Source organism: Balaenoptera ricei, chromosome 1, assembly GCF_028023285.1.
Source record: "Balaenoptera ricei isolate mBalRic1 chromosome 1, mBalRic1.hap2, whole genome shotgun sequence".
Lineage (NCBI taxonomy): Eukaryota > Metazoa > Chordata > Mammalia > Artiodactyla > Balaenopteridae > Balaenoptera > Balaenoptera ricei.
Window position 1 is genome coordinate 95,512,574 of NC_082639.1, and position 21,785 is coordinate 95,534,358.

General features: G+C 39.4%; 1 protein-coding gene across 1 annotated transcript in view; it reads left to right on the forward strand.

Annotated features, from left to right (window-relative positions):
* The window catches only part of EEIG2 (EEIG family member 2), a 101,878-nt gene that overhangs the window by 60,697 nt on the left and 19,396 nt on the right, over nucleotides 1-21,785 (forward strand). Inside the window, exons 4-5 of the mRNA XM_059900724.1 lie at nucleotides 365-481; nucleotides 3,644-3,690. Of these exons, the coding sequence (XP_059756707.1) occupies nucleotides 365-481; nucleotides 3,644-3,690 (164 nt within the window). The remainder of the gene's footprint in view (nucleotides 1-364; nucleotides 482-3,643; nucleotides 3,691-21,785) is intronic.

Genomic DNA, 21,785 nt, shown 5'->3' on the forward strand with positions numbered 1-21,785 from the left:
GATTTCAGAGATCATATTGCTTAAGACAAGAGTAGAATAGGTAATACATTTTTACAAAAAGGGAGCCAATTTTTTAAGACACATTGGGGTGGCCAAAAAGTTCGTTCGGTTTTAAGTAAAATAAGACACATTTTTCATTTTCACCAAGAACTTGATTGAACAACATATTCATTAATCGAAGAAACTTTTTGGCCAACCCAATATTAAGCAAAGGATAGAACAGGTGTTGTTAAGTTGGCAAAAACTGCAAATAACTGAAGTTTGAGACCACTTGGCTAGAGCATGGGTTGAATGTTTATTTTAAGGATAATATGATAGAAGCCTAGTAGATATTCTATTAATATAATTATCTTTCTTTTCATAGCTGGGCTTTGCAGATCTAAACCTGGCAGAGTTTGCTGGATCAGGAAATACCACTCGTCGCTGTTTACTGGAAGGCTATGATACCAAAAATACAAGACAGGATAATTCCATTCTTAAAGTAAGCACGTTTCTAGATTTACATGTCAACAAATGAGATTCTCTGCCTTTAAATAATCGTAGGTATATACTGTCAAGGACAAGATGGGAATCAGTATTGAGATCATAAGCCGAACATACCACTGAAATACTCACCATGTAGAAGAAAAAACTGTCCAAATCACAGAAGCACTGAAAAGTAACAAATGTTCACCTTCATGATCACATGGTGCTGTAAACATTCAGGGAAGAATGCACACAACCACTACGGCATAAGGGCTCAATGAGCGGAAGGAGCATCTTAAATGAATACCTTACAATGCTTATAGCTCCCAAGACGTGATTTCCAAAGCAGCTGTGGTGGGCACATAGAAGTCACTGGGTTCTCTCGCAACAAGTGAAATGACAGGTGAAACTCACTTTGGGCATCTGCCCTACTGTTTCCAAGTACCTTCAGGAGCCATGAATTCTGGTGAACCCAGAGGGAATACACACTTCAGAGAGCTGGAGTATTAAATGAAACCAGTAGAGAAAATGTTTGTAAGGTACCTTGCATCTAGTAAAAATCACTGGATAAATCTTTTGCTGTGTTTTAGTTAGGTTTACCCCATTATGGTAAGTTATCTAACGATAAGAAAGGAAAATAATCCTGAATAAAAACTGAATGGTCAGAAGTTAGTGGACAAAAGAATTACCCTATATCTAACAGTTTTCAAACCCACTTAGCTTATGCCTGGCACTTAATAGATTCTTAATTCATGACTACTGTTAAGGTTTTTGTTACTATTACCATTATCATTATTATTCCCAGAACACAATAAGATCCTATGGCTGATTCTTAAAAGACAATCAGCACCTAGAGAATAGCAGCATTTCAGAAAGCATTAGCAAAGCTTTAAATTCTGGTCCAACAAAAAAATACCATTTCTGAGTAATAGTACTCTAGGTATTCATTCATTCATTCAACCAGAATTTTTTGAGTAGCCATAGGTTTAGGGAGCTTAAGGAGCATAATCCCAGCCACGTGGCAGGAGCGTGGATTATGGCATCAGGGCTCTGTGTTTGTTCTTAGATCTCTGGAGCCCTGTGTATGCACTTCACCTCTGCCCCACTGTTTCCTCCTCTGTAAAAGGGGAATTTTAGTACTTGCCCCAGGGACCTGTTCTTGAGGCCTAAATGAGTTACTGTATGTGATTTTGCCAACACTAGTTGTATGGAATAGAAATCCCTCAGGTTAGCTCATGTAAAAGAGAACTTTAGTTCAAACACAAGGACGTTTCATAGAGCCCTAGGATGGGAAGTTACAACCAGACCTGAACTCCCAGGAACTAAAGGAGCTTTCTAGGCCTCTCAGGGACTGTTCTTGGCTCTCTGCATTATCATTCTGTCTGTAGACCAACTTCCTGTGCTTACTCACAGCTTCCCTGCCCTCCCTAGAACTTCAGCTGCTAAGTGGCATTGGCTTGCGATGACGTCAGCAGAATCTGGGAGGCGGGGGAGGCTGTTTCCAGAGACCTTCTCTAAAAGGTCTTGGCCTGGTAGGTTTCCCAGAATGTGTTTGCAGTAGTATCCTCACAGAGCCTAGTATACTCTGGGGCAGGGTGGATGTTCTACAGATGCTAACTCCTTCTTTCTAGAAGGTGGCAAGAACATTAGTTAAAGTCACATAGTCAGTACCTTGAGAGAGAAGCTGATCCATTTGGTAGGTAGAGAAGGACATTGAGTACTTCTAAATTTTTATAGCTTTATTGAGCTATGATTCACTTACCATACATTTCACTCAGTTAAAGTACACAATGGAATGGTTTTTAGTATATTCATAGGTGTGTCCGACTATTGCCGTAATCAATTTTAGAACATCTTCATCACCCCAAAAAAGAAACCTCATATGTGCCCGATAGCAGTCACTTTCCACTTTCCCCCAACTCTCCTCCCTTCCCCCCAGCCTAAGCAACCACTAATCTACTCTCTGTCTATGGATTTACCTATTCCGAACATTTCATATAAATGGGATTATAGAATATGTAATGTTTTGTGTCTGGCTTCTCTAAACTTAGCATAATGTTTTCAAGGTTCATCCATGGTGTAGCATGTGTCAGTACTACACTCCTTTTTGTGGCTAAATAATATTCCATTGTATGGCTATACCACATTTTATTTATTCCTCAGTTAATGGTCATTTGGCTTGTTGTTTTCACTTTTTAGCTATTATGAACAATGCTGCTATGGACATTCATATACAAGTTTCATTGTGGGCATATATTTTCTTTTCTCTTGGGCATGTATCCAAGAGTAAGTACTCTTGGAGCAGAATTCTTGGGTCACATAGTAACTCTGCTTTTAACCTTTTGCAGAGCTACCTGACTGGTTTTCAAGTGGCTGAAAGATTTTACATTCCCATTAGCAGAGTGTTTGAGAGTTCACATTTCTCCAAATATTGAGTCCTTTTATTCTTTAGCTTCTTAGAATGGGGAACTGCATAGATAACCCTGTGCATTTCATATTTCAGATGCTGCTAATAGGTATGTGGAGACTTGCATTAAGCATTTAGTCTTCAGGATAAACACATATAGAGATCCTCTAGAGGAAAATGCCTCTTACTGTGGGTGAAAGGTCTTGAGTAGCTCAGGGTGTCAGGAAGATCAGATATTTCTAAGCCTGATCTTTACAAAATATTATAATTGCTTCATGAATGAATAAAATCATGAATGATTAAAAAAATAAATTCATTCATTCATTCTGGTCCAAAGCTAGAGCAAAGGCCAGAAGCATTCTACTCTTACAGGCCACCAGCAGGCACCCCTGAAAGCATCATTATGGCAAACATGTTGGAGGAAAACATTCCAGACACTTAAACACCACAGGAGTCTGGGAGGAAAGACAGATAAAATAGACCAGAACAGCACACACCCAGAAGATTGTTACTGGTGAAGCCCTTGCTTTTTGTTTCCATCTTTTCCACTCTTATTTTTGCAGTGACAAAGTTGTTAATGTTAAAAATGATTTTTAACCTATGTCTGTATAAAGCAGCAATTCAATATTGGATATAACCCAATTCAGTAATCATTTTATTTATAAATAGGAAATACTGGACTAGGTGATGTGGAAGGTTCATAGATTAGCAGAATGTGGCTTCTCCTCTCAAGATTTTTATAATTACAATATTTCTTTTTCTTATGTTTAGGTTTTAATCAGTATGCAACTGATGTCTGGTGACCCATGTTTTAAAACGTAAGTTGATGCTCAGTAAATGAGTTATTTGTCTGAAAGTTTAATAGTGATTTATTTGTTTAAATGTTCACATTCATATTATGTAGTGTTTGTAGGCTAATACCAGTGAAGGAATAGTTCCTCTTTTAGGAGACTGACCTGACCCTCACAGAAGTTACTATTACTTATTACCAAACAAACTCTCCATGCTCTAAATTATTTAAGCCATGGGTCTTTTGTCATCTTCAGGTTTTGGGTGAAATTATACAAATTTAACTTTTTAATTTGATCTCTGTGGATTTGTCATTTCTTCAATAAATACCTATTAAGTGCCATGTGCTAGGCCCTAATCTATAGACACTAGAGCAGGGGTCCCCAACCCCCAGGCCGCGGACCGGTACCGGTCAGCAGCCTGTTAGGAACTGGGCCGCACAGCAGGAGGTGAGTGATGGACAAGCCAGCGAAACTTCATCTGCCACTCCCCATCACTCGCATTACCGCCTGAACCCCCCACCCTCCCACCCCCGTCCATGGAAAAATTGTCTTCCAGGAAACAGATCCCTGGTGCCAAAAAGGTTGGGGACCGCTGCACTAGAGAAACAGCAGTGAAAAAAATAGATCAAGTCCGTGACATCTTGGAGTTTGTACTCTTAAGAGGAAAACAAACAACAAGCTAACAAGTAAATATATACTATAAAGATAGTTATGAATGCTTTGGAGAAAAATAAAGCAGGGTAGGAGAGGCATGGTGCGAGAAGTGTTGCTATTTTATATAGTCGAGGAAGTCCTTCCTGGTAAAGGTGATATTTGAGCAGAGACCTGAGGGAGGTAGGAAGCAAGCCATGCAGTTATTTGGGGAAAGAGCATTTGAGACAGCGGTAACAAGGATAAAGGCCTTGAGAGAGGTGGGTGTTTGGCATGTTCAAGTAACTGCCAGGAGACCAGTGTGTCTAGAGCAGAGTGGGTGAGGAGGAGGGTGATAAGAGATGAGACCAGATGATAAAGGATCTTGTAGGCCATTATAGTAATAGTCTCATAGGCCACTTATAATCTGAGTGAGATAAAAAGCTACTGGAGTGTTGGGAATTCCCTGACAGTCCAGTGGTTAGGACTCCATGCTTCCACTGCTGGGGCCCGGCTTCGATCCCAGGTCAGGGAACTAAGATCCTGCGTGCCACACGGCGCAGCCAAAAAAAAAAAACATGCTACTGGAGGGTTTAAAACAGAGGAGTAAAATGTAAAATTATCAAACTTCTGGCTGCTAGGTAGAGAATAGACAATTTGTGGGAGCAGTGAAGGGGCCAAGGGCAGAAATAGGTAGATGAGTTAGGAGGCTGTTTTGTAATCCAAGGTTTTGGGCCTGAGTAAAGAATGGTGTAAATTTATTGAAATGAGAGAGCCTACAAGAGGAACAGGTTGGGAGCTTGGGTATCAGACATGTTAAGTTTGAGATGCCTATTTAACATCCAGCCAGGCATTTTGAGTAGGCAGCTGGATATATCACTATAGGGTTCAGTGGGGAGGCCCAGACTGGAGATATAAATTTGGAAATCATGACATCATCAGCACATAGGTACTGGTTAAAGCCGTGAGCTTTCATTAAATCACCTACAGGGAATGAGTATAAATAAAGAAAAGGACCACAGACTGAGGTGTGGGACACTCCCGCATGTTAGAGGTTGGTGAGATAGGGAAGAACCAGCAAAGGAGCAACCAGTGAGATAGGAGGAAGGAACCAAAGGAGACTACTGTCCTGAAACCAGGTAAAGAGTGTGTTTCCAAAAGGACGGAGTAATCAACTGTGTCACACACTACGGAATTAGGTCACGGAAGACGTGGGCTGAGAATTGATCTGTGGATTTTGCAGTATAGAGACCATTGGTGACTCTGACAAGCACTGGTGGATGCTTTTAGACTACGGCCACATTGGAGTGGGTTAAAGAAAGTTTTGGAGGAGAAAAATTGGAGACAGTGAGTATAAACAATTCTTATGAGGAATTTTGCTACAAAAAAGGAACAGAAAAACGGAGTCCTAAATAAAAATAGGATGTGGGGTTAAGGGCAGCTTTTTATCTTTTTTTTTTTTTAAGATGGGAGATAGCACAGCATACTTGTATCCTGATATGAATGGTCCAGGAGACAAGGAGAAATGTGGTGCAGAAGACAAAAGGGCCAATTGCTAGAACAGTGTCCTTGGATTGTCAAGAGGGATGAAGGCAGAGAGTGTGGATACAGATGCATATATATGAGAAGGGAAACATAGAAGTTATTTTCAAATTGCTCCTTTTCTTAGTGCTACAGGAAACGAGGTAATCATTGAAGAGCGAGGATGGGAAAGATGGAGGTGGGGGTTTGAGCAAAGAAGAAAAAATGTGTAAAAGTCTTCTCAGAGAGCAAGAGAGTGAGCTGAATGGGAAAAGACAGTAGGATGCCTGTCAGCAATCTTGAAGACACTTAATAGTTAAAAATGAAAGTTAGGGACTTCCCTGTTGGCACAGTTGGTTAAGAATCCGCCTGCCAGTGCAGGGGACACGGGTTAGATCCCTGGTCCGGGAAGATCCCACATGCCGTGGAGCAACTAAGCCCGTGCACCACAACTACTGAGCCTGTGCTCTAGAGCCCGTGCACCACAACTACTGAGCCCGTGTGCCACAACTACTGAAGCCCAGGAGCCTAGAGCCTGTGCTCCGCAACAAGAGAAGCCACAGCAATGAGAAGCCCGCGCTCTGCAAAGAAGAGTAGCCCCCGCTCACCACAACTAGAGAAAGCCCACGCACAGCAACAAAGACCCAACGCAGCCAAAAATAAATAAATAAATAAATTTATACCAAAAAAATAGTTAATCAGATATCATTTAAATATCTGAGAAAAAAATACATCTAGAAAAGAAAACAATTAATTCCCTATGCATCAACTTCCACGTAGCAACATCCATGTACGTACTACTTTATAAAGATGAAAATATATATATATTTAACACAAATCAATTCTTGATTAAAATTATGCATTTTCATAAAACTTAGCCTTCCTGTGCTGCTTTCTCTCAAACCATAATTTCCTGGCTTCTTTCTTTATTTCCTGCTCTTTTGAGAGTAAACAATTTTTGGTTTCTTAGGTAACAATATATTTTCCTAGTGGAATCAGTTTAGGGTGAAATGAGAAAATGAGCATTAAAATTTAGTAGAAGAAAATGTATTCATCATTCCTTCTTAGGAGCTTTTTATGAATGTTCCCTTTCTGACCCTTTCTCTGCCATTTTATCTCTCTATCTGTGAAACTCAAATACTGAAGAGCTCAAAAAGTAGATTATCTTATGTCCTGTACTATCTCCACAAATGTAATTCTGATAATCTAGAGATTATAGTTATAGAGAAAGACTTTTTTTTTTTGTAAACTTTGCTATTTTTATTACTTTTAACAAACAGGATATCACATGTTAGCCTTCTCCTTTCCTAGACATGCATATATATCAGCACATCTTCATATAACATTACCCACCCCTTCCTTTCCTTTTGGACTGTGCCGTTTTGGGGGCTTTTTTTTAAACATCTTTTTTGGAGTATAATTGCTTTACAATTGTGTGTTAGTTTCTGCTTTATAACAAAGTGAATCAGCTATACATATACATATATCCCCTTATCTCCTCCCTCTTGCATCTCCCTCTCACCTTCCCTATCCCACCCCTCTAGGCAGTCACAAAGCACCAAGCTAATCTCCCTGTGCTATGTGGGTGCTTCCGACTAGCTATCTATTTAACATTTGGTAGTATATATATGTCCATGCCACGCTCTCACTTCATCCCAGCTTACCCTTCCCCCTCCCCATGCCCTCGAGTCCATTCTCTACATCTGCGTCTTTATTCCTGTCCTGCCCCTAGGTTCTTCAGAACCATTTTCTTTTTTTAGATTCCATGTATATGTGTTAGCATACGGTATTTGTTTTTCTCTTTCTGACTTACTTCACTCTGTATGACAGACTCTAGGTCCATCCACCTCACTACAAATAACTCAATTTTGTTTCTTTTTATGACTGAGTAATATTCCATTCTATATATGTGCTACATCTTCTTTATCCATTCATCTGTAGATGGACACAGGTTGCTTCCAAATCCTGTCTATTGTAAATAGAGCTGCAATGAACATTATGGTACATGACTCTTTTTGAATTATGGTTTTCTCAGGATACATGCCCAGTAGTGGGATTGCTGGGTCGGATGGCAGTTCTATTTTTAGTTTTTTAAGGAACCTCCGTACTATTCTCCATAGGGGCTGTATCAATTTACATTCCCACCAACAGTGCAGGAGGGTTCCGTCTTCTCCACACCCTCTCCAGCATTTATTGTTTGTAGATATTTTTAATGATGGCCATTCTGACTGGTGTGAGGTGATACCTCATTGTAGTTTTGATTTGCATTTCTCTAACGATTAGTGATGTTGAGCATCCTTTCATGTGTTTGTTGGTAATCTGTATATATTCCTTGGAGAAATGTCTATTTAGGTCGTCTGCCCAGTTTTGGATTGGGTTGTTAGTTTTTTTGATATTGAGCTGCATGAGCTGCTTGTATATTTTGGAGATAAATCCTTTGTCATTTGCTTCATTTGCAAATATTTTCTCCCATTCTGAGGGTTGTCTTTTCATCTTGTTTATGGTTTCCTTTGCTGTGCAAAAGCATTTAAGTTTCCTTAGGTCCCATTTGTTTATTTTTGTTTTTATTTCCATTTCTCTAGGAGATAGGTCAAAAAGGATCTTGCTGTGATTTATGTCATAGAGTGTTCTGCCTATATTTTCCTCTAAGAGTTTTATAGTGTCTGGCTTTACATTTAGGTCTTTCATCCATTTTGAGTTTATTTTTGTGTATGGTGTTAGGGAGTGTTCTAATTTCATTCTTTACATGTAGCTGTCCAGTTTTCCCAGCACCACTTATTGGAGAGGCAGTCTTTTCTCCATTGTATATTCTTGCCTCCTTTATCAAAGATAAGGTGACTATATGTGCGTGGGTTTATTTCTCGGCTTTCTATCCTGTTCCACTGATCTATATTTCTGTTTTTGTGCCAGTACCATACTGTCTTGACGACTGTAGCTTTGTGGTATAGTCTGAAGTGTGGGAGCCTGATTCCTCCAGTTCCATTTTTCTTTCTCAAGATTGCCTTGGCTATTTGGGGGCTTTTGTGTTTCCATACAAATTGTGAAATTTTTGGTTCTAGTTGTGTGAAAAATGCCAGTGGTAGTTTGATAGGGATTGCATTGAATCTGTAGATTGCTTTGGGTAGTACAGTCATTTTCACAATGTTGTTTCTTCCAGTCCAAGAACATGGTATATCTCTCCATCTGTTTGAATCATCTTTAATTTCTTTCATCAGTGTCTTATAGTTTTCTGCATACAGGTCTTTTGTCTCCTTAGGTAGGTTTATTCCTAGGTATTTTATTCTTTTTGTTGCAATGGTAAATGGGAGTGTTTCCTTAATTTCTCTTTCAGATTTTTCATCATTAGTGTATAGGAATGCAAGAGATTTCTGTGCATTAATTTTGTATCCTGCTACTTTACCAAATTCATTGATTAGCTCTAGTAGTTTTCTGGTAGCATCTTTAGGATTCTCTATGTATAGTATCATGTCATCTGCAAACAGTGACAGCTTTACTTCTTCTTTTCCGATTTGGATTCCTTTTATTTCTTTTTCTTCTCTGATCCCTGTGGCTAAAACTTCCAAAACTATGTTGAATAATAGTGGTGAGAGTGGGCAACCTTGTCTTGTTCCTGATCTTAGAGGAAATGGTTTCAGTTTTTCACCATTGAGAACGACGTTGCCTATGGGTTTGTAGTATATGGCCTTTATTATGTTGAGGTAGGTTCCCTCTTTGCCTACTTTCTGGTGGTTTTTCATCATAAATGGATTTTGAATGTTGTCAAAAGCTTTTTCTGCATCTATTGAGATGATCATATGGTTTTCTCCTTCAGTTTATTAATATGGTTTATCACATTGATTGATTTGCGTATATTGAACAATCCTTGCATTCCTGGGATAAACACCACTTGTTCATGGTTTATGATCCTTTTAATGTGCTGTTGGATTCTGTTTGCTAGTATTTTGTTGAGGATTTTTGCATCTATGTTCATCAGAGATATTGGCCTGGAGTTTTCTTTTTTTGTGACATCTTTGTCTGGTTTTGGTATCAGGGTGATGGTGGCCTTGTAGAATGAGTTTGAGAGTGTTCCTCCCTCTGCTGTATTTTGGAAGAATTTGAGAAGGATAAGCATTAGCTCTTCCCTAAATGTTTGATAGAAATTGCCTGTGAAGCCATCTGGTCCTGGGCTTTTGTTTCTTCGAAGATTTTTAATCACAGTTTCAACTTCAGTGCTTGTGATTGGTCTGTTTATATTTTCTATTTCTTCCTGGTTCAGTCTCGGAAGGTTGTACTTTTCTAAGAGTTTGTCCATTTCTTCCAGGTTGTCCATTTTATTGGCAGATAGTTGCTTGTAGTAATCTCTCATGATCCTTTGTATTTCTGCAGTGTCAGTTGTTACTCCTCCTTTTTCATTTCTAGTTCTGTTGATTTGAGTCTTCTCCCTGTTTTTCTTGGTGAGTCTGGCTAATGGTTTATCAATTTTGTTTACCTTCTCAGAGAACCACCTTTTAGTTTTACTGATTTTTGCTATTGTTTCCTTCATTTCTTTTTCATTTATTTCTCATCCGATCTTTATGATTTCTTTCCTTCTGCTAACTTTGGGGTTTTCTTGTTCTTCTTTCTCTGATTGCTTTAGATGTAAGGTTAGGTTGTTTATTTGAGGTGTTTCTTGTTTCTTGAGCTAGGATTGTATTGCTATAAACTCCCCTCTTAGAACTTCTTTTGCTGCATCCCATAGGTTTTGGGTCGTCTTGTTTTCTTTGTCATTTGTTTGTAGGTATTTTTTGATTTCCTCTTTGATTTCTTCAGTGATCTCTTGGTTATTTAGTAGTGTATTGTTTAGCCTCCATGTGTTTGTATTTTTTACAGGTTTTTTCCTGTAATTGATATCTAGTCTCATAGCGTTGTGGTCAGGAAAGATACTTGATACCATTTCAATTTTCTTAAATTTACCAAGGCTTGATTTGTGACCCAAGATATGATCTGTCCTGGAGAATGTTCCATGAGCACTTGAGAAGAAAGTGTATTCTGTTGTCTTTGGATGGAGTGTCCTATAAATATCAATGGAGTCCATCTTGTTTAATGTGTCATTTAAAGCTGTGTTTCCTTATTTATTTTCCTTTTGGATGATCTGTCCATTGGTGAAAGTGGGGTGTTAAAGTCCCCTACTATTATTGTGTTACTGTCGATTTCCCCTTTTATGGCTATTAGCATTTGCCTTATGTATTGAGGTGCTCCCATGTTGGGTACATAAATATTAACAATTGTAATATCTTCTTCTTGTATTGATCCCTTGATCATTATTAAGTGTCCTTCTTTGTCTCTTGTCTTTATTTCAAAGTCTATATTGTCTGATATGAGAATTGCTACTCCAGCTTTGTTTTGATTTACATTTGCATGGAATATCTTTTTCCATCCCCTCACTTTCAGTCTGTATGTGTCCCTAGGTCTGAAGTGGGTCTCTTTTAGACAGCATATATATGGGTCTTGTTTTTGTATCCATTCAGCCAGTCTATGTCTTTTGGTTGGAGCATTTAATCCATTTACATTTAAGGTAGTTATCAATATGTATGTTCCTATATCCATTTTCTTAATTGTTTTGGGTTTGTTATTGTGGGTCTTTTCCTCCTCTTGTGTTTCCTGCCTAGAGAAGTTCCTTTAGCATTTGTTGTAAAGCTGGTTTGGTGGTGCTGAATTCTCTTAGCTTTTGCTTGTCTGTAAAGGTTTTAATTTCTCTGTCAAATCTGAATGAGATCCTTGCTGTGTAGAGTAATCATAGTTGTAGGTTTTTCCCTTTCATCACTTTAAATATGTCCTGCCATTCCCTTCTGGCTTGCAGAGTTTATGCTGAAAGATCAGCTGTTAACCTTATGGGCATTCCCTTGTATGTTATTTGTTGCTTTTCCCTTGCTGCTTTTAATAGTTTTTCTTTGTATTTAATTTTTGATAGTTTGATTAATATGTGTCTTGTGTGATTCTCCTTGGATTTATCCTGTATGGGACTCTCTGCACTTCCTGGACTTGATTGACTATTTCCTTTCCCATATTAGGGAAGTTTTCAACTATAAGCTGTTCAAATATTTTCTCAGTCCCTTTCTTTTTCTCTTCTTCTTCTGAGACCCCTATAATTCAAATGTTGGTGTGTTTAATGTTGTCCCAGAGGTCTCTGAGACTGTCCTCAATTCTTTTCATTCTCTTTTCTTTATTCTGCTCTGTGGTAGTTATTTCCACTATTTTATCTTCCAGGTCACTTATCCGTTCATCTGCCTCAGTTATTCTACTATTGATTCCTTCTAGAGAATTTTTAATTTCATTTATTTTGTTGTTCATCATTGTTTGTTTGCTGTTTAGTTCTTCCAGGTCCTTGGTAAACGTTTCTTCTATTTTCTCCATTCTGTTTCCAAGATTTTATATCATCTTTACTATCATTACTCTGAATTCTTTTTCAGGTAGACTGCCTATTTCCTCTTCATTTGTTTGGTCTGGTGGGTTTTTACCTTGCTCCTTCAGCTGCTGTGTGTTTCTCTATCTTTCATTTTGCTTAACTTACTGTGTTTGGGGTCTCCTTTACACAGGCTGCAGGTTCGTAGTTCCCGTTGTTTTTGGTGTCTGCCCCCAGTGGCTAAGGTTGGTTCAGTGGGTTGTGTAGGCTTCCTGGTGGAGGGGACTAGTGCCTGTTTTCTGGTGGATAAGGCTGGATCTTGTCTTTCTGGTGGGCAGGACCACGTCCAGTGGTGTTTTTTTGGGGTGTCTGATACCTTATTATGCTTTTAGGCAGCCTCTCTGCTGATGGGTGGGGTTGTGTTCCTGTCTTGCTGGTTGTTTGGCATAGGGTGTCCAGCACTGTAGCTTGCTGGCCGTTGAGGGGAGCTGGGTCTTAGCATTGAGATGGAGATCTCTGGGAGAGCTTTCACCATTTGATATTACATGGAGCTGAGAGGTCTCTGGTGGACCAATGTCCTGAACTCGGCGCTCCCACCTCAGAGGCACAGGGCAGACACCCAGCCGGAGCACCAAGACCCTGTCAGCCACATGGCTCAGAAGACAAGGTAGAAAAAAAGAAAGAAAGAAAGAAAAAAAGAAAATAAAGTTATTAAGATAAAAATTTATTTAAAAATAATTAAAAAGTAATAAAAATAAAGAATAAAATGAAAGAAAGAAGAGAGCAACCAAACCAAAAAACAAATCCACCAATGATAACAAGCGCTAAAAACTATAGTTAAAAAAAAAAGTCACTGCAAAGTAAAGGAGCTGTTACGGTGGAGGATTACTGAACTGAATGTCAATATTATGACATAGTATGAGTGTGTTTCGTGTTTGGTAATTGCAATCATTTCTGCTTTTGTTGTGGTCATCCATTTACAATGCTTGGTGTCAGTCTATTTATCTCTTGTAAAAATAAAATACAGTGTGTGTGTGTGTGGAAAAAAAAAAAAAAAAAAGAAAATAATTTCCCCTGACATCTGAAAAACTGAAGAGACAAGATAAACTATAGAGAGCCAAAATGGAATCTAGAAGAAAGGAGGACTTACATCCAAACCTATACTACAGAGAAAACAGTCACATTTACTATTAAACCCGTAATTCCGAATTTTCTCAAAAGTAGTACTCTTAGCATGTGACTAGTATTAAGGTCGGTTGCATGGTACTACAAAAAGAAAAAAATAAAAATACACAATATGGTGACCAAAAAAAAAAAAAAAACGGACAGACAGAACGCTAGGACAAATGATAAAAGCAAAGCTACACAGACAAAATCACACAAAGAAGCATACACATACACACTCCGAAAAAGAGAAAAAGGAAAAAATATATATATATCGTTGCTCCCAAAGTCCACCGCCTCAATTTTGGGATGATTCATTGTCTATTCAGGTATTCCACAGATGCAGGGTACATCAAGTTGATTGTGGAGATTTAATCCTCTGCTCCTGAGGCTGCTGGGAGAGATTTCCCTTTCTCTTCTTTATTCGTACAGCTCCTGGGGTTCAGCTTTGGATTTGGCCCCGCCTCTGTGTGTAGGTCACCTGAGGGCGTCTATTCTTCGCTCAGACAGGATGGGGTTAAAGGAGCAGCTGATTAGGGGGCTCTGGCTCCCTCAGGCCGGAGGGGAGGGAGGGGTATGGAATGCGGGGTAAGCCTGCGCTGCAGAGGCCAGTATGATGTTGCACCAGCCTGAGGTGCACCATGTGTTCTCCTGGGAAAGTTGTCCCTGGATCATGGGACCCTGGCAGTGGCAGGCTGCACAGGCTCCCGGGAGGGGCGGTGTAGAGAGTGACCTGTGCTCGCACACAGGCTTCTTGGTGGCTGCAGCAGCAGCCTTAGCGTCTCATGCCCGTCTCTGGTGTCCACGCTGATAGCCGTGGCTCGCGTCCATCTGTAGAGCTCATTTAGGCAGTGCGCTGAATCCCCTCCTCGCGCACCCCGAAACAATGGTCTCTTGCCTCTTCTGCAGGTCCAGACTTTTTCCCGGACTCCCTCCCGGCTAGCTGTGGCGCACTAGCCCCCTTCAGGCTGTGTTCACGCAGCCAACCCCAGTCCTCTCCCTGGGATCTGACCTCCGAAGCCCGAGCCTCAGCTCCCAGCCCCCGCCCGCCCCGGTGGGTGAGCAGACAAGCCTATCAGGCTGGTGAGTGCTGGTCGGCACCGATCCTCCGTGCGGCAATCTCTCCGCTCTGCCCTCTGCACCCCTGCAGCTGCGCTCTCCTCTGTGGCTCTGAAGCTTCCCCCCTCCAACACCCGCAGTCTCCGCCCGTGAAGGGGCTTCCTAGTGTGTGGAAACCTTTCCTCCTTCAGAGCTCCCTTGCACTGGTGCAGGTCCTGTCCCTATTCTTTTGTCTCTGTTTTTTCTTTTTCCTTTTTGCCCTACCCAGGTACATGGGGAGTTTCTTGCCTTTTGGGAAGTCTGAGGTCTTCTGCCAGCGTTCAGTAGGTGTTCTATAGGAGTTGTTCCACATGTAGATGTATTTATGATGTATTTGTGGGAGGAAGGTGATCTCCACGTCTTACTCCTCCGCCATCTTGAAGGTCTCTCCTGTGCAGTTTTATAATCTATCCCATATGCAACTCATCTCAGTGCTGCATGCTGATTATCTGCTCTCCATGTCACCTCTCCTCAGGGGGCTCAAAGGAATCAGCAAATCCCCCGCATCAGAGCTAAGAATCCCCAGCACAACCCATTCACACACAGCGGGGTGGCTAGAGAAAGACTTTTCTAACTCATTAGAATAAACAAACTTTACCTAATCCCCAGATACATGAAAGTATTTCTCAGGAGAATCAAACTCCCAATATTTGTTTTCTCTTTTCTTTGAGTATCTGAAATTGTGCAACTGTCAGTAGAAAAGGGACAGCTCTAACACATCCATGTACTTACTGAGTATGGATTGAATAGAAAAATGTTTGAACTGCTGATGTGAAAAGTAAATTATTTTTACCAGGTTGTATTTCAGTGTATATCAAACATGTAAAATCACAGCACTTGGGAATTCCCTGGCTGTCCAGTGGTTAGAACTCCATGCTTTCACTGCCAAGGGCCCGGGTTTGATCACTGGTCGGAGAGCTAAGATCCTGCAAGCCGAGTGGTGTGGCCCAAAAAAAAAATCACAGTACTTAAAAGCTGAAAAGAGTGCTGGAAGTTGTCTAGTCTGGTGACTTTTTTTCCCAGAATATTTAGCCACAGAATCCCTTTGCACAAATACATTATGAATCCTGTATATAATATTTTTCTATTGAGGGAGAAAAAAGGTGTAGTACCCTACTACCCCTGAAGTCCCTAAGGGAGCTTCATGAAGCCAGTTTTTAAGGTATGGGTATAATGCAAGTTCACTTTTTACTGATGAGGACCCTAAGACACAGAGCAATTGAGGGACTTGACTGAGTATTTGTCTGTAAGACAAAGATGTAAATAACTGCTGGAGAGGGTCATTGTACTATTCTCTCTGCTTTTGTCTGTCTTTTAATTTTTCATGATATAAGTTTTCAAAAACCTACTAGAGAAACAGACAAGAGTGTAGCAGATTCTTAGCACTCTGAGTTAAATTCTAGTTTTGATATTTTATGAACAGAAGATCTGTGACTTAGATCGAACAATTTTTCAGGAACACAAATTTTATGCTAAAGCCAGTACTTATGAAGAAGACAGCTGGTAAATCAGCCTCTAACCACTTGCCCTAAACTCTGCTTTATAGTTCTCTACAATTTGTCAAATATCCACCAGCTCTCATAAAAGAAGGAAGCTGACTCTGAAGAGAAAGCCAACCACTAATGCTTATGAAAAGGATATTTTGAAGGAGAATTCTATGTACTGGCATTTAATGATTTGGTGGTAAAGCAGATCTAGGGATGATATACTCTCTTGAATAGCTAGGGCTCTGGAGCATTCATATTCTAGAAAGGAGGAAATTACCACTTGTCAAAATGATTTAATGAATATTACTGTGTCCCAATTTAATTCTTGAAACAACTCTGTGGTGTGAGAACATTGAGGCTCAGAGGTTACAGAACTAATTTGTCCAACTCCCCAGTATTCTCTCATTCAGTACATGTGCATAGATCGCCTACCATGTGCTAACATTTACCAAACTCAGTAAGACCAACCCCCTGCTCTGAAGGATTCACTATTTATATGGGAGACAGAGGCACAACATATGATGTTATTGAGGCATAGAGGAGAGTCCTTTACTCTTCCTTGAAAGCCAAGAAAGTCTTCACTGAGGGGGCGACACTAAGCTAAGTTTTAAAGGATGAATAGGAAATCACTAAGCAGGGGAGGTAGGTAGAGACATTCCAGGAAGAGAAAACGGCTTGCACAAGTTTATAGCATTGTTACAGGGCATGGAGAGAATATTTATGAAATACCAAGTAGGTAGTAGTGTCATTTTAGGAGGTCATTTTTCACGTAGTCTTAACATTACATGAAATTAAAATAATCCATCCCTTTCATTCTGAAATTGAACTACATTAAACAATTTCTGATAAGAGATATAAAAACATTTTCAGAACAAAAGGGATAATAGAATAAAAAAGTGGCACGTGATAGGCACTCAGTGATTATTTATTCAACAATTTGAAATTCTCCTAGTAGCTGTTAGAAGATTTCTCCTAATAGCTGTTAGGAGATTAGGAGATTTCTCCTAATAGCTGTTAGGAGATTGGGAAATTTCTCCTAATAGCTGTTAGGAGATTGGGAGATTTCTCCTAATAGCTGTTAGGAGATTAGGAGATTTCTCCTAATAGCTGTTAGGAGATTAGGAGATTTCTCCTAATAGCTGTTAGGAGATTAGGAGATTTCTCCTAATAGCTGTTAGGAGATATTTCCTAATAGCTGTTAGGAGATTTCAAATTCTAAATTTGCTAAGATTTTAGATTCTAAATTTGCCTTAATATCAGTCCCTGTGGTTAATGAATTTTCTCCATAATGCTTAGTTGCCCCAGTGTTAGATCAGTTTGTGCCGATGGCTGAAATTATCAAGGGTTGGGGTTCTTCAGATTTTTTGAGATTGCAGAATGAGTAGCGCCAAACTGAAGGTATTGCTCAAAGTGTTATGGCTGTGAAGTCAGGCTGGACAGGGAAGAGCGGAGCCAGCGGGAGACTGCTGGAGAGGGAGAAAGGGAAGAGGCCACAGAGGGGGAGTTCTGAAGGGTTGGAAAACAGGTCTAAGAGGTTGACGGTTGGAGACTCTGTAATCAGGCCAGCTGTGAAAGGAAAAACAAAAGGTAGTGGCATGAAAAAGATAAGAATTTAGGGAGGTTCCCTGGCCATCCAGTGGTTAGAACTGGGCGCTTTCACTGCCGTGGCCCCGGGTTCAATCCCTGGTCGCAGAACTAAGATCCCACAAGCCATGCGGCATGGCCAAAAAAGTAAAAATAAGAATTTAGACAGGCAGGAATGTGTCACCATCAGTGATTAGTGACTGTGACTACAGACTCCATTCTTTGTATTTCCTTTACATGTTAGTATTACTTATAGAATATTGAATACAGGAGGTTTTTTCACCAAGCTGTTTGACATTGTTTAAAAATATGCATTTTGGTAATTGAAGAGGTAGGTCTAGGCCAGACTGCAAAGGGCCTTGTATTGCCATTCTGAGGAGTTTGAGCTTTATCCCATAGGAAGCTACTGAAGCATTTTTCTGTTTGTTTGTTTCTTTGTTTTTTGACATCTTTATTGGAGTATAATTGCTTTACAATGTTGTGTTAGTTTCTGCTGTATAGCAAAGTAAATCAACTATATGTATACATATATCCCCATATCCCCTACCTCTTGTGTTTCCCTCCCACCCTCCCTATCCCACCCCTCTACGTAGTCACAAAGCACCGAGCTGATCTCCCTGTGCTATGCGGCTGCTTCCCACTAGCTATCTATTTTACATTTGGTAGTGTATATATGTCAGTGCTACACTCTCACTTCGTCCCAGCTTACCCTTCCCCCTCCCTGTATCCTCAGGTCCACTCTCTAAGTCTGCATCTTTATACCTGTCCTGCCCCTAGGTTCATCAGAACCTTTTTTTTTTTTTAGACTCCATATATATGTGCTAGCATTCAGTATTTGTTTTTCTCTTTCTGACTTACTTCACTCTGTATGACAGACTCTAGGTCCATCCACCTCACTACAAGTAGTTCAGTTTCGTTCCTTTTTACGGCTGAGTAATATTCCATTGTGTATATGTGCCACATCTTTATCCATTCATCTGTCGATGGACACTTGGGTTGCTCCCATGTCCTGGCTATTGTAAATAGTGCTGCAGTGAACATTGTGGTACATGTCTCTTTTTGAATTATGGTTTTCTCAGGGTATTATGCCCACTAGTGGGATTGCTGGGTCATATGGTAGTTCTATTTTTAGTTTTTTAAGGAACCTCCCTACTCTTCTCCATAGTGGCTGTATCAATTTACATTCCCACCAACAGTGCAAGAGGGTTCCCTTTCCTCCACACCCTCTACAGCATTTATTGTTTGTAGATTTTTTGATGATGGCCATTCTGATTGGTGTGAGGTGATACCTCATTGTGGTTTTCATTAGCATTTCTCTAACGATTAGTGATGTTGAGCATCCTTTCATGTGTTTGTTTGCAATCTGTATATCTTCTTTGGAGAAATGTCTATTTAGGTCTTCTGCCCATTTTTGGATTGGGTTATTTGTTTTTTTGATATTGAGCTGCATAAGCTGCTTGTATATTATGGAGATTAATCCTTTATCAGTTGCTTCGTTTACAAATATTTTCTCCCATTCTGAGGGTTGTCTTTTCGTCTTGTTTATGTTTTCCTTTGCTGTGCAAAAGCTTTTAAGTTGTATTAGGTCCCAGTTGTTTATTTTTGTTTTTATTTCCATTACTCTAGGAGGTGGGTCAAAAAGGATCTTTCTGTGATTTATGTCATAGAGTGTTCTGCCGATGTTTTCCTCTAAGAGTTTTCTAGTGTCTGGCCTTACATTTAGGTCTTTCATCCATTTTGAGTTTATTTTTGTATATGGTGTTAGGGAGTGTTCTAATTTCATTCTTTTACATTTAGCTGTCCAGTTTTCCCAGCACCACTTATTGAAGAGGTTGTCTTTTCTCCATTGTATATTCTTGCCTCCTTTATCAAAGATAAGGTGACCATATGTGCGTGGGTTTATCTCTGGGCTTTCTATTCTGTTCCACTGATCTATATTTCTGTTTTTGTGCCAGTACCGTACTGTCTTGATTACTCTAGCTTTGTAGTATAGTCTGAAATCAGGGAACCTGATTCCTCCAGCTCCGTTTTTCTTTCTCAGGATTGCTTTGGCTATTTGGGGTCCTTAGTATTTCCATACAAATTGTGCAATTTTTTGTTCTAGTTCACGAAAAATGCCATTGGTAGTTTGATAGGGATTGCATTGAATCTGTAGATTGCTTTGGGTAGTATAGTGTTTTTCACAATGTTTATTCTTCCAATCCAGGAACATGGTATATCTCTCCATCTGTTTGTATCATCTTTAATTTCTTTCATCAGTATCTTATAGTTTTCTACATGCAGGTCTTTTGTCTCCTCAGGTTTATTGCTAGGTATTTTATTCTTTTTGTTGCAATGGTAAATGGGAGTGTTTCCTTAATTTCTCTTTCAGATTTTTCATCATTCATGTATAGAAATGCAAGAGATTTCTTTGCATTAATTTTGTATCCTGCTACTTTACCAAATTCATTGATTAACTCTAGTAGTTTTCTGGTATCATCTTCAGCATTCTCTATGTATAGTATTATGTCATCTGCAAACAGGGACAGTTTTACTTCTTATTTTCCGATTTGGATTCCTTTTATTTCTTTTTCTTCTCTGATTGGTATGGCCAAAACTTCCAAAACTATGTTGAATAATAGGGGTGAGAGTGGGCAGCCTTGTCTTGTTTCTGATCTTAGATGAAATGGTTTCAGTTTTTCACCATTGAGAACAATGTTGGCTGTGGGTTTGTCATATATGGCCTTTATTTTGTTGAGGTAGGTTCCCTCTATGCCTACTTTCTGGAGAGTTTTTATCATAAATGGGTGTTGAATTTTGTCAAAAGCTTTTCCTGAATCAGTTGAGATTATCATATGTTTTTTATCCTTCAGTTTGTTAATATGGTGTATTGATTGCTCTGCATATATTGAACAATCCTCGCATTCCTGGGATAAACCCCACTTGATCATGGGGTATGATCCTTTTAATGTGCTGTTGGATTCTGTTTGCTAGTATTTTGTTGAGGATTTTTGCATCTATGTTCATCAGTGATATTGGCCTGGAGTTTTCTTTCTTTGTGACATCTTTGTCTGGTTTTGGTATCAGGGTGATCGTGGTCTCATAGAATGAGTTTGGGACTGTTCCTCCCTCTGCTGTATTTTGGAAGAGTTTGAGAAGGATAGGTGTTAGCTCTTCTCTAAGTGTTTCATAGAATTCGCCTGTGAAGCCATCTGGTCCTGGGCTTTTGTTTCCTGGAAGATTTTTAATCACAGTCTCAATTTCAGTGCTTGTGATTGGTCTGTTAATATTTTCTATTTCTTCCTGGTTCAGTCTCGGAAGGTTGTACTTTTCTAAGAATTTGTCCATTTCTTCCAGGTTGTCCATTTTATTGGCATAGAGTTGCTTGTAGTAACCTCTCATGATCCTTTGTATTTCTGCAGTGTGAGTTGTTACTTCTTCTTTTTCATTTCTAGTTCTATTGATTTGAGTCTTCTCCCGTTTTTTCTTGATGAGTCTGGCTAATGGTTTATTATTTTTGTTTATCTTCTCAAAGAACAAGCTTTTAGTTTTATTGATCTTTGCTATTATTTCCTTCATTTCTTTTTCATTTATTTCTCATCTGATCTTTATGATTTCTTTCCTTCTGCTAACATTGGAGTTTTCTTGTTCTCCTTTCTCTAATTGCTTTAGGTGTAAGGTTAGGTTGTTTATTTGAGATTTTTGTTGTTTCTTGAAGTAGGATTGTTTTGCTCTTAATTTCCCTCTTAGGACTGCTTTTGCTGCATCCCATAGGTTTTGGGTTGTCATGTTTTCATTGTCACTTGTTTCTAGGTATTTTTTGGTTTCCTCTGATTTCTTCCGTAATCTCTTGGTTATTTGGTAGCATATTATTTAGCCTCGATGTGTTTGTAATATTTTACACTTTTTTTTCTTGTAATTGATATCTAGTCTCTAGTCTCATAGTGTTGTGGTTGGAAAAGATACTTGATATGATTTCAGTTTTCTTAAATTTACCGAGGGTTGATTTGTGACCCAGGATTTAATCTATCCTGGAGGATGTTCATGAGCACTTGAGAAGAAAGTGTATTCTGTTGTTTTTGGATGGAATGTCCTATAAATATCAATGAAGTCCATCTTGTTTAATGTGTCATTTAAAGCTTGTGTTTCCTTATTTATTTTCATTTTGATGTTCTGTCCATTGATGATATTGGGGTGTTAAAGTTTCCACTATTATTATGTTACTGTCGATTTCCCCTTTTATGGCTGTTAGCATTTGCCTTCTGTATTGAGGTGCTCCTATATTGGGTGCATAAATA